The 15,709-nt window shown below is 51.1% G+C and overlaps 1 protein-coding gene across 3 annotated transcripts in view; it reads right to left on the bottom strand.

Moving 5' to 3' along the window:
* Positions 1 to 15,709, bottom strand: part of GATA4 (GATA binding protein 4) — an 80,277-nt gene that overhangs the window by 43,406 nt on the left and 21,162 nt on the right. For 2 of the 3 annotated variants that reach the window (XM_047854719.1, XM_047854721.1), the window contains exons 1-2: positions 10,093 to 10,199; positions 5,258 to 6,380 (exon numbers count right to left, since the gene is read on the bottom strand). In XM_047854719.1, coding sequence (XP_047710675.1) covers positions 5,258 to 5,873 — 616 coding nt within the window. In that variant the 5' untranslated portion in view covers positions 5,874 to 6,380; positions 10,093 to 10,199. Of the gene's footprint in view, positions 1 to 5,257; positions 6,381 to 10,092; positions 10,200 to 15,709 lie in introns of those variants that run through there. The other variant, XM_047854720.1, reaches the window with a different exon arrangement.

The following is a 15,709-nucleotide window of genomic DNA, read 5'->3' as shown; positions in this document are numbered from 1 at the left end:
TATCTACTTTGTAATTTGTTGGATACCATCAAGGGCTCTCCAGAAAGGTTGTACCAATTTACACTCCCACCCACAGGTATCAGAGTTCCTGTTTCCCTACACCTCTGAGTATGTTTGTTTTCTTAGCTCATTAGAGTTTAAAAAAAAAAAAAAGGAAAGGATACAGAAGAAAGTGTTATCTAAAACTGTCTCCTGTGCATCATTCCACCTGAGTGCTTAGAAAGAAAGTGCCTAGCAAATGTGGCCTGACCTTTTGATGGGACACAATTGGGCAGGTGGCAGATCTCACTGGAAGCAGTGACACACCCCTGGCCACCCCACACACACCTTCCCTATTTAATTGGTTCTCAATCTAGCACCACAGACCAGCCCCAACTCGGACTGACCTGCTCAGGGTGGTAACCGGAAAGTTAAACAACTTTGGTTTTCTCAAAGACTGACAAATCATTCTGTGGCCAAACAAGCTACTTAAGAGTTGATCTCACAAAGTTCCCTATATAAATGAACTGGCTCTGAAAGAAACTGGCTTAATTGATAAGCAGTCCCCAGAAGATCCAGAAAACACTTTAGAATTTCCTACCAACCTATATCATAAACAAACTCTCGAAACACCACAAATGAGGCAAAGCTTTTAAAGAAACCATTCGGGTAACACTGGGTGATATACATGTTTTCACTGTGTTATTTTTTTAACCCTTAAAATTATTTAACAATTTTGAGATCCTTTGATAATATTATAATTGCTTGTTTATTACCCAAAGGAATTATTTCATAATAAAACATTTTCACAGCTTTCCAGTAACATCTACCACAATGCTATTTACTTCATCGCATATTTACACATAATTCCCATTGTCTCCTTTCTGCCTTAGATACTTGCAAGCATTATTATAAAAGTCAACTTTATTGTTGTATAATGTACATACAAAAAAGTACTCCTGCTTTTTTATTTTAAAGATTTTATTTTTAAGCAACCTCTGCATTGCACATGGGGCTCAAACCCACAACCCCGAGATCAAGAGTCACAGACTCTTCCCACTGAGCCAGCTGGGTGCCCTCATGCTCGTTTTAATAGTACGTTTCCATCATGAGTTTTGAAAAATTGATACACCTGCGTAACTACCCTCATTGGGTTCTTTAAAAGGAGACAGTCATCTTACCTGCTCTAGCCATTTCATGTGCACACAAACAATGGACCCTAGCCCTTGAAATGCAAGAAATTCCCTGCCCAGCTCCACTGGCAGATGGCAACACCATACCTCCTTAAGCCCTTTCAGTGTCCAGGGGGTGTTATTAAGATAAGTCATATTCCAGATTCCAGATTCCATTTCAACAACTACAATCACGTGTGAAACAGTGTTCTTGCCAAACCTAATGTCCGCTCGCCTGGAGGAACACAACGTTAAATAAAAGGCCTTTAAACGTTAAAGTACCTTTTAGGTATTTTTACACGGTCCTTCTCTCTCTCTCAACCACCCTGTGACTTCTCCTCCCTAAACAGTTCTGGGGGGGGGGAGCACGCAGATGGTCACAAGGGTTGCAGAACCCTCTCCCACCCTGCTCACTGTACCCAGAGGCTCTCCAATGGACCTCTGAAGCAGCCACTGTGTGTGTGTGTGTGTGTGTGTGTGTGTGTGTGTGTGTGTGTGTGTGTGTGTGTGTGTGTTGACCTGGGCCGAGTACTGTGGTGAGTACCTCCTAGATCTCTACTCAAATAAATATTTGCCAAGTGCTCAGCATGTGCCTGGCACTTAAATATGAGTAAGACTCTGTACCTGCCCTCAGTAAGGTCACATAATTCCATTAATGCAGCCTCATTAATGATTTCAACAGTTGTTTCAGGGTCAGGTTCATATTGAACTTGGAATGAATTGAAGTTCATATACATTGCCATCAAGGCAGAATAATTCTTTTCAACCTAAGTGCAGGTCTTTATTGAGGCCCTTGGTAGCTTTCATCACTTTGATTTTTGTCTTTTCCAGTAACCAACATAAGATACTAACTCTTGTTAAAACTGAGGCAATTAATACCTCATGAAAAAAATAAAGCTGTTCTCTTAGTTCTCTTCATTGAAATTGAAAGCAGTTTCTGAGATGAAGAGTGAGTTAGCCTCTGTGGTTTTACCTCTGGTCGTAAATATATTATTTACACAAAAACCAAGCTGTGGTGGGTCATTTCATGGTACCACAAAATGTGATGGCAAATGAGGGTATAACTTTTTTCCTTTTTTTCAAAAAGCAGGTGCCTGGCTTTTCCTGGCAAACTCCTACTTACCCTTCCAGACCAAATGCAGATGACACCACTTGGGTGAAGACTTCCAGATTCCTAGACAGAAGAAAGAACCACTTCTGTCTTCTCTCCTTTTCTCTCAGCTCATTCCTGCAGCATGATACTGGGTCATTTACCCATTTTCATGTCTTTAGGGTGACCAACCATCCCCATTTATTGGGGACTGTCCTAGGTTTAGCACTAAAAATCCCAAGTCCTGGGAAACCCCTCAGTCCTAGGAAAATCAAAAAAATACATCCCTCTACATGATAGTGAGTAGCTATTTAATAAAATAGCCATCACTTATGAGGAGCCAAAACCAACTACTTCACAAACACTGCCTTATTTTTCGAATTTAAGACAACACTGAAAGCAGTTATGATTATCACATTTTACAGAACAAGAGAGGAAACTGAGAGGTAAGGAACTTGCCCAGGATCACAAGGGTACCTGGAATGGAATCCAGGCTTGCCTGTCCCATACCACCACACTGTATTACCGTTTGAGAGTCCAATGGCAGCTCCATACAGCAAGCTCTCGATAAATCTCATGGAATCAGTAATCACTTATCACCATGCTCCTATCACTCAGCATCAGCTAATGTGCCGGTGTTGGTCCTTGAGACAGCTACCAGGCATTTACAGGAGGGTCCATGTGATAGGAGGGGCATATATAAAAAGCATATTTATTTACATGCACTGCTTTTAACTTAGCTGGCTTTTATGTAAGTGCCACCTGCAGAACACGCGGAAGACGTGCATGCCAACATGCTCTGCATGCCTCATGTTCCCTCACAAAGATAACAGGGAAGCTTTCCTGACTTGACCATTTAACACACTTGGCTCTGTCCAGGCAAGCCAATCCAGCTGCTAGGCCAGACCCAAGGGCTGTCTTCAGGTGGGACCTCCTGAACCAATGGCACAGAGCAGAGTACTGGGAAGACAGGCCACACTTCTCCATGATGAAGTGCTCCGTGGAGGTCAGCTTACCATTTGTTGACCCTTTAATTTGGGAAACATTACTGACTTCAGCACCCTCCTAGCTGGTATGGGTTACATTTTAGAATTTAAGTACTGTGTGCATTCACACAGTGTGTGTGTGTGTGTGTGTGTGTGTGTGTGTGTGTGTGTGTGTGTGTGTGTTTAACATTGTTGCGGTTGTAACTCTCCCGATCAGAAAAGCATCCTCCATTTTTGTCTTTTGACTCCAGGTGATAGGGGTTAGAAAGCAACCTCTCCACTCCCTCCCACAAGTTCAAAAAGCAGAACTATGGGGAGGGACCATTTCTCCCTGTTTTAAAACATAAGTTCTAAAGAAAGTTTTATTTATTTCTAATATAATTTATTGTCAAACTGGCTAGCATACAGTGGGTACAATGCGCTCTTAGAGTTTCAGAGAGAACGCAAGAGTTCCGAGAACGCGGGGCCACAGCGCCCCACCCCCTCCCCAACACGCCCACCTCGAGCTGCCATTGTATGGAGATACTTCAGGCCAGCTATCTCACTCCGGGCCTCCCGAAAGGCTCCGGAGCCAGTTGCCCCTCCTCCCCCAGGGGGTGCCGTCTGGCTCCCCTGAGAGGGGGAGGGGGAAACTAGGAGCTATAGACCCAGCCCCGGCGCCACTTCCACGGTTAATCAGTTTACCTGGGATGTGTATTTGGCTGCACCCCCCTGGGGACCTTCCCTGGCCACCCAGGGTCAGAGGATAATTTAAAAAACTCTTCAAAGCCGGGACCCTTCTCGGAGCCAGCTTAAGACTGGAAACCTGGGAGGGACAGGCTTTACTCTTCAAAGTGAGAACAAATGCGAAAAGATTTAGCACTTAGTAGGTAGTCAGTAAACGTTAACTTTGTTTCTCGGGTCTGGACTTCACCTCCCCCCCAGAAGCCATCTCCAACCAACCCGATCCTGTCCCTTCCTGAAATTCGACAAGACCAGAGGTGTTTTTTGTTTTGTTTTGTTTTGTTTCCATTTTGAACTAGTGGTTGCCACTTCCTTTTCTCTCCCAGCGCAAAGCACCCGGACCCTTTCTCAGGCTTCATTTTGTTCAACTGTAAATCGGAGCGGGGTAGCACAGGCTTGCCGTCCTTGCCGGGTCTGACATTCACAGGAAATATTCAGTCGTGCCCGTTAGATTATTTCTAACCCCGGCCCTCCGAACAAGAGGACGCTCCGCTTATGGAAGCTGCTGCAAAGTGTCCATTTAAGTCAGGTCTTACAAAGAAGCCCCTCTGCCCTTCCCGAGTTCCTGGACGCTGACCAGGCATGCGCTTTCAATGCACCCCTCACAAGTGCGGCGGCATACCAGCGCAGTGCACAATATGTGCACAGAACGCCGTGGCCCCGAGGCACCCACAAGGTGCTAGCCTCCGTTCAACCCATCTCCGCTGCTCCAGTCCCTCCTTTGTTCCAGGTGTGAAATCCCGACAGGAAAATCATCTGCCACTCCGAAGGATCTTCCAACTGGGCCGCCAAATGGCCCAGAAGATCTTGGGCCCTAGCCAATGTAATCAGTTCCCTGCTGAGGACCCTAAGGGAGGGCCGAGAGGAAATGCGAACAGAAACGCCGCGACCGCTAGTGCTGTCCATCAAGGGCTGCCGGTGCTGCTCCTCCCAGCTCTTCGTGGAGCCGGTCGGCTTCCAGCGCTCACCTACGGCGCACAGACATACCCGACGTCGGGGCTGCTTGGGGACACACTCAGACCCTGCACCCTGCAGTCCTCTCTCGTTCAGAAAAGCATTTAGGAAGCAGGCCTGCCCTCACCTAACAGAATATAGGCTTCTTGGGGCTGTGACCTTCACCACCACCAACGTGCCGCGGCCGACAGCTTGTTTTCCAGTTTGCTTTCCTTGGAAACTCACGCATCCTGCCCCCTCCCCACCGCTCCCCACCATACGCACACTTGCGGAAAATTAAACGCCCCCAAGCAGTGTTCGGGACAGCCTGTTCCGGGAGCCAACGGACCCGGGTACTCGCGCTCAGTACTCACCGAGGTTGGGGTGTCGAGCGGCGGGGTTGGCCCTGCCGGGCAGGCTGTGCAGCACCGGGCTGTCGAAGGGACCGGCGGAGGCGGCGGCGGCCGCGGCCCAGGACGCGCCCACGTCGGCCATGTAGGCTGGGTAGGGGCTGGAGTAGGAGCCTGCGAAGCCCGCACGCCCGTACTGCTCGCGGCCGGGGAGGCCCGCCCCCGCCGCTCCGCCACCACTGCTGTAGGCCGCGGCTTCCCGGGCGGCGGCGGCGGCGGCGGCGGCAGCCAGGGACCCGGTGGTTCCCGGGAAGGAGAAGCGCGGGGACACAGGCGGGGGCGTGTAGGCCGCTCCCTCGGCCCCCGCCTGGCTCCAGCCCGGGCTGCTCTGCTGGGTTCCGGGCCCGGCGCCCGCCGGGGCCCCGCCGGAGCTGCCGCCAGAGGTGGCTCCGGACGCGGCGCTCCCGCCTCCGCCCTGGAGATAGGACAGGCCCAGCACCGAGGAGGGCACCCGCGGCGTGGGCACGTAGACGGGAGAGGAGGCAGCGCCCGCGCTGTGCATGAAGGCGCCAGGGCCGCCCGCCTCGTAGGCCCCGGGAGGGGGGCCGTGGTTGGCGGCCATGGCCAAGCTCTGGTACATGGCCTCTGGGAGCTCTCCGCCTCCGAGTCCTCTCTCTCACTCGCGAGTCAAGGCGCAAGGCAGGGAGAGAGTAATAATAATAATAATAATAATAATAATAATAATAATAATGTACAGGTGACGGCTGTCACGTAAATGAAGGTCCAAAATCAAAAGTAAAAATGCAAATCCCTCAAAAATATATACGTATTAAATCCAGCATCGAGCAAAAACACTCTAGGCTCTTGTTTACAGGAAAATCCCAAATTGAACTTTTGGTTCTTCCTGGAGGTGCTGGAGAAGGGGCGGGATCTACCCCAGGGCCTAGAGGTCCTGAGCGCCTACACGAGTGGCAGAAACGGGGTAGTGCCTGGGCGCCGGTATGGGGCACGGGCCTTCGGGTCACGCCGGTGGCCGTGGCTGCGCACCCTCTTCAGGACACCCGCAGACTCCGGCTCTGGGTGCAGTAGGCTGGCTCCGATGCGGAGGGTTGGGTTGTCTCCTGTCCTCCTCGCCGCAGCCGCGGTCCTAAAGGAAGAACAACAAAAAGGGACACAAGTTCAACCGGAGCCCACTTTCCTTGTGCTCGGCTGCTTCTCCCGCACCGCAAACCAAAGAAATCGCCACTTTCGGCGCCCAGCCTTGGAGGCCACGAAGTTCCGAAGGAAGCTGGGGTCTTTGTTTTTCTCAGCCCGTGGGGTCTGACTGCCCCAGGGAAGCCTAGGGAGGGGAGCCTTAGAGAAGTGGGGCTTCACGGTTATTAGACATGTAATTATTGACTGTGACCTAGTCAATTTTTTTTGGTATTGCTTGTCAGGAAAGACTCTTGTCACAGATAAGTTTAAGGGTTTCAGTTTTCGCTGGAATGCCTGGGACCCAAGAAATATCGCTCATCTTTGTTCCCCCACCCAACCCTAAGCGTCCCTGGCCATGAAAAAACTTTAGATTGCCCATGAAACACAATGACAAACTTAAAAAAAAAAAGCAACCTAAGAAAGTTTTGTTTGTAATCTTTTTATTAAAACTAGAGGTAGAGTCTAAATGTTTACACATGAGCATAGTGTCTGCTAAACCTCTGTGAAAAGGATTGTGAAATCTCTTATCCATCCACACACTATACCATATGGAAGTCAAATCAGACAAGACATTTGTTTCTGGCAAATAGTTATGTTTTAGTGATTCTGCAGATTGGATATTAAAACCGGAATAGTGAGGGAAATGTACAAGTTCGCTTTGTGGAACTACTCACTGGACCATTCAGATTCACTGAATGGGTTTTTTCCCATATAGAATCACTGGTCCACCCGTGGAGGGAAATCAGAACGCCAATGACAAACTGAAGGGGAAGAACAGTTCGTAGGGCTTGGTTATGCCCTTGTATCCTGTGTTCCTATTTTCTCAGGCAATTTTTCTGATAAAATAAGAGCTCAGTGTTCTGAAGCACCTGCTCTGTCTCAGGTCTTTTTTTTCTCCACAGCTCCTCAAATAAAAGTGTGTCTCCTGATTTTACAAAAGAGGGAACTGAAGCATCGTAAAGTTTTGAAACTTGCCAAAGATCAAAGTACAATTAAAGGAGCTGGGGGACAGAATCCGTGGGTCTCCAGGGATTTGAGGCTGACCACTACATTCCCACTTGTCTCCTTAAGAGACAGCCACTTTTTAACACTGGTTTCTTTTTCACTGCCACAGAATTACAAAAACATCAATTGACCTTTATTGTACTAAACCCAGGCTCTGTCACTTACTGAATAAATGACTTTAGACACATTACTTAACTTCTGTGCCTCAGTTTCCTCATTTGCAAAAATGCAAATGTTAAAGGTGCCTATCTTGTGGAGTCATGGTGAGGACTGTAAGGATTGTAAACTAATATATGTAAAGCAAGTATAATAGGGTTTTATAAAACTTATAACAGGTACAAAGTTCTATATAATTGTTGGCTATTATTATTATTACAGATTTCTAATGTACCATAAGACAATGCCTCAGATATAATCATACTATAATGAATGGTCATCTTAATTATTGTAAAAAATTCTGAAAATCTAATCTACACTATATCTAATATACCTATATAATGCTTTTAACCATCTTTGCAACATCACTAATGATAATGGAGTTAATAGAACTGTATTCTATAGTCACATGTCAACTTCTAGATGGTTTATCATTTGCTTTCAAAACTATACAACAAATTATTGGTTTGTTGGACATTTCCTTCCAGGAAGAAGTTTGGCTAGAGGGTAGATACAAAAAATTTGATCTGAGGGGCACATGGCTGGCTCGGTCAGTAGAGCATGCAACTCATGATCTCAGGGTTGTGAGCTCGAGCCCCACAGTTGGGTATAGAGATTACTTAAAACTAAAATATTACAAACAATTTTTAATCTGAAATCACCAACTTCACTCTTTGAAAATGAAGGCAAAAAATTAGTACCTTATAGGAATCTGTGCGCTTCAATAAGTAAACACATAGGCTTACCTTGATAAAATATTCAGTATTTAATTTTTAAATAAAATAGTTCACCTATTTCATTGTATTTTCTGTAATACTCAACTTCTGTAGTTCTAATGCATAACATCATACTTTTTTCTCACATAACTGTAGAGAAGGAAGATTTATAATTTTGCAAGCCAACTTACACACAGATGCTAACTTACCAGCTTTAAAATGTAAATGCTAAAAATGCCATAAATCTAACACTCATCTTTACTAAATTCTCGGCCTTTTTTAAATGGCTGGTATATTACCTGGGCATTGGATTACTGAACAATAGAAGGTGGAGAAAATACCCCTCTACACCTTTCTGAAAAGACAAGAAATCATTCTGCTTGCTTCTGTTATTAAGCTTCGGTTCAGGCGTCTGACCGTGGAGGAAGCAGAGAGAGCTACTGAGAATGGCAGAAGAGATCTGGCCTCATCATGGGGACTCAGGCCTGATTCCCAGTTTTTCCCTCTCCTCCAGATCACTCATTTCAGTTCACCTCCAATTCACAGACCAAATAGGAGATGCTTTCTTCGTGATTTAGCCCCCGGCCCTTTTCCGATCTATTTCTGAAAACTTGCCCTAATGTCTGTGTTTATTTACAGGTCACTCCTGCTCTTTGGGCTCAGCCTCTCGCCTTCACTCTCGGCCTGCTGCGCAGAAAACTGTCACACACGAACACACACTAGCCAGCAGTAATATAGCTGTCCGCTGCTGTGGAACGTGGAGACTCAGAAGTTTAGGGGGGGAGGAGGCACCACTTCGTTATCCCAAATGAAACCCTACTTTAAAAGCCTGAAACCTGCTCTTGGCTGTCCATTCCATTTCTGAGAAACACAGGAAATACTTGCCTTCGGCGCTTCCCCAACCTTCCCCGAAAAGCCGTCCGTGCGGCCCCAAATCCCTCCAGCCTTGGGTCCTCCACCCTCCTTCCCAACCGAAAGGCCTCCTCGTTCCCTCAGCCTGGTGGCAGTTCACCATCCGGGCATCCTCCTCCTACCTGAAGGACCCCCCAACCCAAAGCCAAGGGACATAATACTGTGGATCGGGGCAGCTAACCGTGGCCAGCGGAGGAACGTCACTGCCTTCCTCCCGGGTTCCGGCCCTCAGCTACTTTTACCCAGAAGCAGTGTGGGTGGGTGGGGTTGTTAGCTTCGCGGGTGGCGTTCTGACTCTCTGGACCCCAGTCAGGAAGGCTAGAAGGCTGGCCAGAAGGGCATAAAACGTCCGGGCGCTCAGTAGCCATTCCCGGCTTCGAAGCGCCTCCCCGGGGCCCAAGGCCCAGTTACGCAGCCTCCCACAGCCACTCTGAGTCCCCGGAGTCACCGACCGGCGACACTCCTCGCCTGAGTCCCTCCGTGCGACCTGTCCCGGGTCAGTTGATCAGTGTGATTCCGCACGGCCATCATCACCATCCAGGCCCTGGCCTGGGGAGGTGCAAACAAGGGCTGGAGAATATATACGCTGGGGCAGGGATTAAAAACGTTCAAGTTCACACACACACACACACAAAATCAAAAAGCACTTCGAATATCCCTCTCCGCTTTCCCCGCAAATCTTAACTTTGCTTTAAAGAAACTGTTAAGCCAAAGCGAAAAGTTAAGCGGGCTTTGGCCAGTTTGGGGAGGAGGGAGTGATCAACGTCTCCTTTCCACCCACTAGTTACCTCTCCACTCCCAGGCAAACAAGCGCGGAGGAGCTCTGGGTTTCTCAAACGGTGGGAAAGAGCAAGGAGAAGACAGAAAACGCAGTACCTGGCGGGACTTGAGCTTCCTGGAGGGCCGGCGCACGCTCCCCTGAGCGCCCCGGGAGCTTTGGCAGCAGCGGTGCCTCTCGCGGCCACAGTGCCGGCCGCCTCCGAGTCCCCCACCTCCCGGCGCTATTCCCCTCGCCCTGCGCTCCAGCTCCCGAGCGCTGACTGGCCTGTGGGAGTCACGTGCAAGGGCGGGGGGCGGGGGTGCGCCACAGAGGCTGCACCTCCGCTCGGCGCCGGGCTTCGGGGCTGTTCAAAAAACTCCCCCAGCAGGCAAAGTCCAGGCGCTCGGATCTCGGAAAATGCTAAAGTGCCACCGATCGGGGCGCAGGGCTTCACCCACCGCCCTGCCAGAGGTCAATCCGGTTTGCAGTTTTGCCCAGGGTCAGCTTTATTCAGGAGTCCCCTCTCCTACCTCCCCCCTCGACCCCACCCCCCACCTCACCCCGCCTCCGGGTGGTCCTGGTCCAGCCCGAGCCCGGGACTCGAGAGTCAAGGGGCGGCGCTGATAGACGGGAAGGTGACCTTTTTGGGCGAGACCCCTGACCGGCTGTGGAGCACAGGGTTACCAGGGGTGCCCGGCTAGCTGCGAGTCTCCAGGAGGTAGTGGATAGTGGGGTTCCTGCTAGCCCCGAAGTGCCGGTGGAAAAGACACCAAACCTGGGACAGGCCCACTCAAGTCAGAGCGCAGAGACCGAAGTTTCCCTTCCGCCTTCCCAGCAGCCTGGGGAGTCCGCAAGGCGGCCCTCCAGCCCTCAGTTTTATGTATTTATGCAAAACGTGCACCCCTTCCCGGCGACGCTTCCCATCTCCTGTGGCCTCCTCCCTTCAGATCTTTCCGTTTTCCCAGCAGCTTTCGGCGCCGCTGCACCAATCCTAGGGACGTGGCGGGGTCCTGGGAGGCTTGGCAGTCCAGCGGGAGCAGGCTTTCCCAGCCGAGAGGGCTCTTCCAAGGCTCCTCAGCCCCCTCCCTAGGACTGGGGGCGGGGAGGGTGGCAGGCCTGAGTCTGTAGTCGGCGTCAGTGCCTAGAGGCCCCAGCGCAGCGGGGCTGCGAGCCGGAGAGTCCCTCAGACAGGTCTAAAGGTTAATAGAGCAATCACAGGGCCCTATTACCGCGTAAAAATAACCCATCGATTACCGCAGCCTTCAGCCCCAGATAACACCCGGCCGGTGGCTCTCACCCTTTCGGTTAAACTCCCCCCACCCCGCCCCACTAAGGCCGAGTTTCTTTCCCTAGAGCAGGTTTTTCATACCAGATTAGAGGGGTCGGGAGGGGGCCGGGGTACCATCCTACACGAAACTTGTGCGGCTGCGAAGGAAGGGTAAGGGGCTACGCCAGCTTCAGCTGTTGGTAATCAGTGGTGGATTCCTGGCCTGCGCGAGGGCAACCTGAGCGCTGAGGACGAGAGTAGGACGCAGGGCTGATTGGAAGGAAAACCCCACAGGGATCGTGGCCAACTCGTGGGGATTCTCAGGAAAATCCCGGAGGAAGGACTGAGCGCGGCTGCGCGGGGAGTTCTCTTTCCTGAGCTCAACGTTCGGAGGTCCAGAGGGGCCGGAGCCTAGAAGAGAAAACTGAGGCGCCCGGCGGAGCGACGTAAGGTCTGCGCTGCGGCTGGACGCACCCACGCCTCACCGTCCCACCCCTAGGAGCTGCTGGCCCAGGACCCTTCGAGCCCCGGAAGCTTAGGGCGGTGTGTTTAGAGACCCTTCTCCAGCTTCCCTCAACTCCTCGCCAGCGCCTCTGCAGAACTTGGCGCAGCAGATCCCAGGTGTCTAAGGAACTTAAGAGGGAGGGTGTTCTGAGGACCCCGGAGGCTGGAGCTGGGGAGAGGCGGTTTGGGGGAGGACACTCGGCGGGCGCACGCATATTCAGCCGAATGGTGGAGAAGGGTGCTCGATCTCAGCGCAGTCTGAAACAACATCCCCATTGGCCTACGAGGGCTTTCTGGAGAGTTAAAAGTCTGGGCTAGTCGAGCGGCAAGTTGTTCTGGCCTTTCTTTTCTCAGTGGGGATTTGTGGCTCCAACGATGCCTTAGGTCTCAGAGCTGCCTTCCACACACGGTCCTCAGCGCCGAACCTTCGGCCTGGGCAGTGAATTTTCTTAGCAACAAGCCTTGGGCTTGGGGCTTAGCGTCTGGTGGAGTGGCCATCCAAGCGCCCTCACCAAAGCCAAGGACGCAGGCCACTCCTAGGCAGACTTCTTCCAGCAGCGCAGGATGTGTGCTGAGTTTCACATTAGCTGGGTGCCCAGGGGCGAGCCTCCCACATCACTGCCCCCACACCAGACCTCTCGGACCTTCAGTCTCCTCCTGGGGGGGGGGGGTGGCAGGAAGGGTGCACAACAGGCCCTGCCTGCTCTTTGTGGCTGTTGTGAGACCCTAGATAGAAGAGCCTGCTTTTGTTAAGCGCTCGTTTGCTAGGAACCCCGGATTCATGGCTGTGGGGGCGGGGTGGGGGCGAATCTTCTGACAAGGGACATGACAGAGCTCTTTTACCCACGCCCCCCCCCCCCCCCCCCCGCTGGCGCTCTTCAGGTAGGCTGAGGTCTGGGAATCTTGAAAGATTCCTTGATTCTAAGAATGCGCCTGGGATGGAGAAGTTTGTGTCTCTTTCCGGTGGCCTTCTTCTCTGGGCCCGGCGCCCCAAATTTTCTCCCCAAAGGGCTCAGCTCAAGGATGGCCCAGAAGGTGGTTGGCTAGCGGTCTGTTCCTTTGGGGGTGTTTCATTTTGCCTCGTTCCCTGCCTCCATTTTCGCCCGGCCCCCTCCTTCTCCCCTCTCTAGGACAAGGCGGGAGCCCCCGCGGCCGGCCGCTGCGCGTTGCCAGGAGCGGGGAGCATTTCAAGGCCTCGCTGGCCCGCCGGCTGGAGGAGGTTTATCGGCTGCCGCTAAGTTCCCAGGCTTCTCTCTCGCTCAGGAGGCCGCTGGGAAGGGGAGGGGGTGCTTTGAGGTTCGGAGTCTTGGCTATTTTTAAGGACATGTCCCTGGGCTGGCCTGGGATGGTGGCCCAACACCACTCACGTTCTCTTTTCTTTTCTTTCCCATAGTCGAGAGGGAAAATTTGACACTGCAAATTTTTTTTTACTAAGGGCCTGGGTCTAATGAAGAGTCAAGTCCTGAGATTTTTGACAAATAAGAATTATTTAGATGTACCTCACTCTTAAAAACAAACAAAAAAAAGTCTCCCCGGGGCCCCTGGATGGCTCAGTCGGTTAAGCGTCCGACTTGGGCTCAGGTCACGATCTCACTGTTCGTGGGTTCGTGGGTTTGAGCCCCGAGTAGGCTCTGTGCTGACAGCTAGGAGCCTGGAGCCTGCTTCAGATTGAGTCTCCCTTTCTCTTTGCCCCTCCCCTGCTCACACTCTGTTTCTCAAAAATAATGTAAATTAAAAAAATTTTTTTTAATCTCCCCAGGACACAAGAATAGATTGCATTTTCTTGCTCCACTAAGGTCTCCCGGACGCGAGCTGGTCCAAACCCTGGTAGAGACACAGTTGTGTTTGGACATAGTGTACAGAGGAAGCTGAACTCTAGTTCCCTGAACAAAAGGGTTAATAAACTGGGCGATGGAATTCACGGTGACACCAGGGAGGGTCTACCCTCACGGGGTAACCGGATTTCCTAGCCGGAGCCGAGCCATCTTATTTTAAACGGAGCGCAACCTCAGGTGCCACAATCTCAGATTTGGGTTAGTAACGCCGTTTGGCAACCTGCGGCCATCAGCCTCCGCGGACAGCACCTGAAAACCAACCGTGTCTGAAGAAACACGGGGCCCCCAAAGTCTTCTAATTGGAACAAGAGACCCCCATAGGGAGAGAGGACCAGAGAGGCGACAGGAGTCTCCCCTCGCCCTTTATAACGAATCCCTCCCAGATGTAGAGGCTTCTTATGGACTAGAGCGCCAGGGCTCATGACAAGACATGCAAAGTGACCCGCGCTGAACGTAGGCTGGCTCCGGTTCCCACAGGGCCCTCGAATTCCCCCACCGGGTCCACACGTTTCCTCCTCCCTCTGCGACTCCCGGGCCTTGCTCGTGTGGCCCACCTTGCTCCCAGGGCAAACCCACGCCCCCACAAGCGGTTGGAGCTGGGAGAACCAAATTGCGGAGCAGGGCCGTTCCCGCTGATGCAAACACGCAGAACGAATTAAGCTGCAAAGCTACGGAGACCTTCTTTCTCTCCTAGAGCCCGGTGTTCCACACCTAGAATTCTTTGTGAGGGGCGGGGAGGGAAGGGCGTCGGGGACCTAGAGACCCTTGCCCCCTCCCACCGGGAACCGAGCTCTGCACCCCAGGAAGTGATCATCACCCGCTGGCAGATGTAACGGAGCAAAGGCAGCAACGCTTTCCGATTCTGTCTTGTTTTTAAAAATACTATTCGGTGTTGCAAAGTGAAGCCACGATGTCGCCCACAGACCGTGGCGAACGCCTCATTGGTGCTTCGGGCTGTGAGGATTGGAGTTTTTGGCACAGCTCCTAATATTTTATAGTCATTTCAAGATTATAGAACGCTCCCAGATTTCATTTTTTTTTCTCTTGAGGAAACAACATCGATGAGCGAGAGGGCGGAAGAGAAGGTGTTACCGTCTCATAGGAACAGGAACTCAGAGACCGGAGAGGTTAAGACACCTGTCCCAGGTGGCAAAGACTGTGTGCTCCGCAGCAGGTCTTGAATCTAGATTCCTGAGTCTTAGTTCTTTTTTCCACTCTAGTTAATATTGAGTTTATGTCTATAATGAAACTTTTTTAAACCTGCATTTTGTTTTTCAAATATTTCTAAATTTGCTTTAATGAATACGCCCAACACTTAAACATTAAAATCAATTTAAAACAAAGCAGGTCGTGTCTCATAACCTAAGAGCCCGTGGGAAGAGAAAGAAAAACAAAAACGAGGCCCCACATTTTCATTAAATTCGGGAAGGATGCCAGCGACTTTTTAAATGGGGAGGGCGCTCCTTAGGTCCCGGGGCCGCAGAGGGCAGAACTGAAACCCAGTCTCTGCGGCGCCCGAAAGTCCGGGCACTTGGGCCAGCAGGCTGCGGATCCCGGATCATTCAACTCACTGCGGCCACGCTGACGCCTTCGCACAGACCCCTTTCCCCCTTCCCAGCCTGGCTCCTTCTCTCCCTCCTCGCCCAAGAACCTTATGAAAACAGCAGCAAATGGGAGCTTCCTGTACCCACTGTCCAAGCTCCATGGAGACTCCTTGCCTGCAGACTCTGAGCTGAGGGGAGGGCCTCTACCCTTTGGGGACCAAAACTGTCACCTCTGGGATCTCTCTTGGTGACATGGGCCTCAATATGTTCACTTGTGGGTCCTCCCCCTTCCCTCCCTGGCAGAGACTTTTAGAAACTACAGTGCTGACAACACCGAGTCCATAACAAGAACTCCATAAATGTTCTTGGAATACATAAAATATTAATTTGCTTTATCCACAGGCCTTATGTTCCCTGGAGTTATAAATTCATTTATCTGTGGTTGGTGATACTACAGCCCTCCCCACACACACCCCAGAAGGTAAGCTCCATGAGGGCCGCGACTGTGGCTGGCACACAGTAGTTGCTCAATAAATGTTTGTTGAATGATTAAAACTACAAAAGGGATTGCAATGGCATCTCC

This window comes from Prionailurus viverrinus, chromosome B1 (genome assembly GCF_022837055.1).
Source record: "Prionailurus viverrinus isolate Anna chromosome B1, UM_Priviv_1.0, whole genome shotgun sequence".
NCBI classification, from domain to species: Eukaryota; Metazoa; Chordata; class Mammalia; order Carnivora; family Felidae; genus Prionailurus; species Prionailurus viverrinus.
This window is presented reverse-complemented; position numbering and strand designations above follow the sequence as displayed.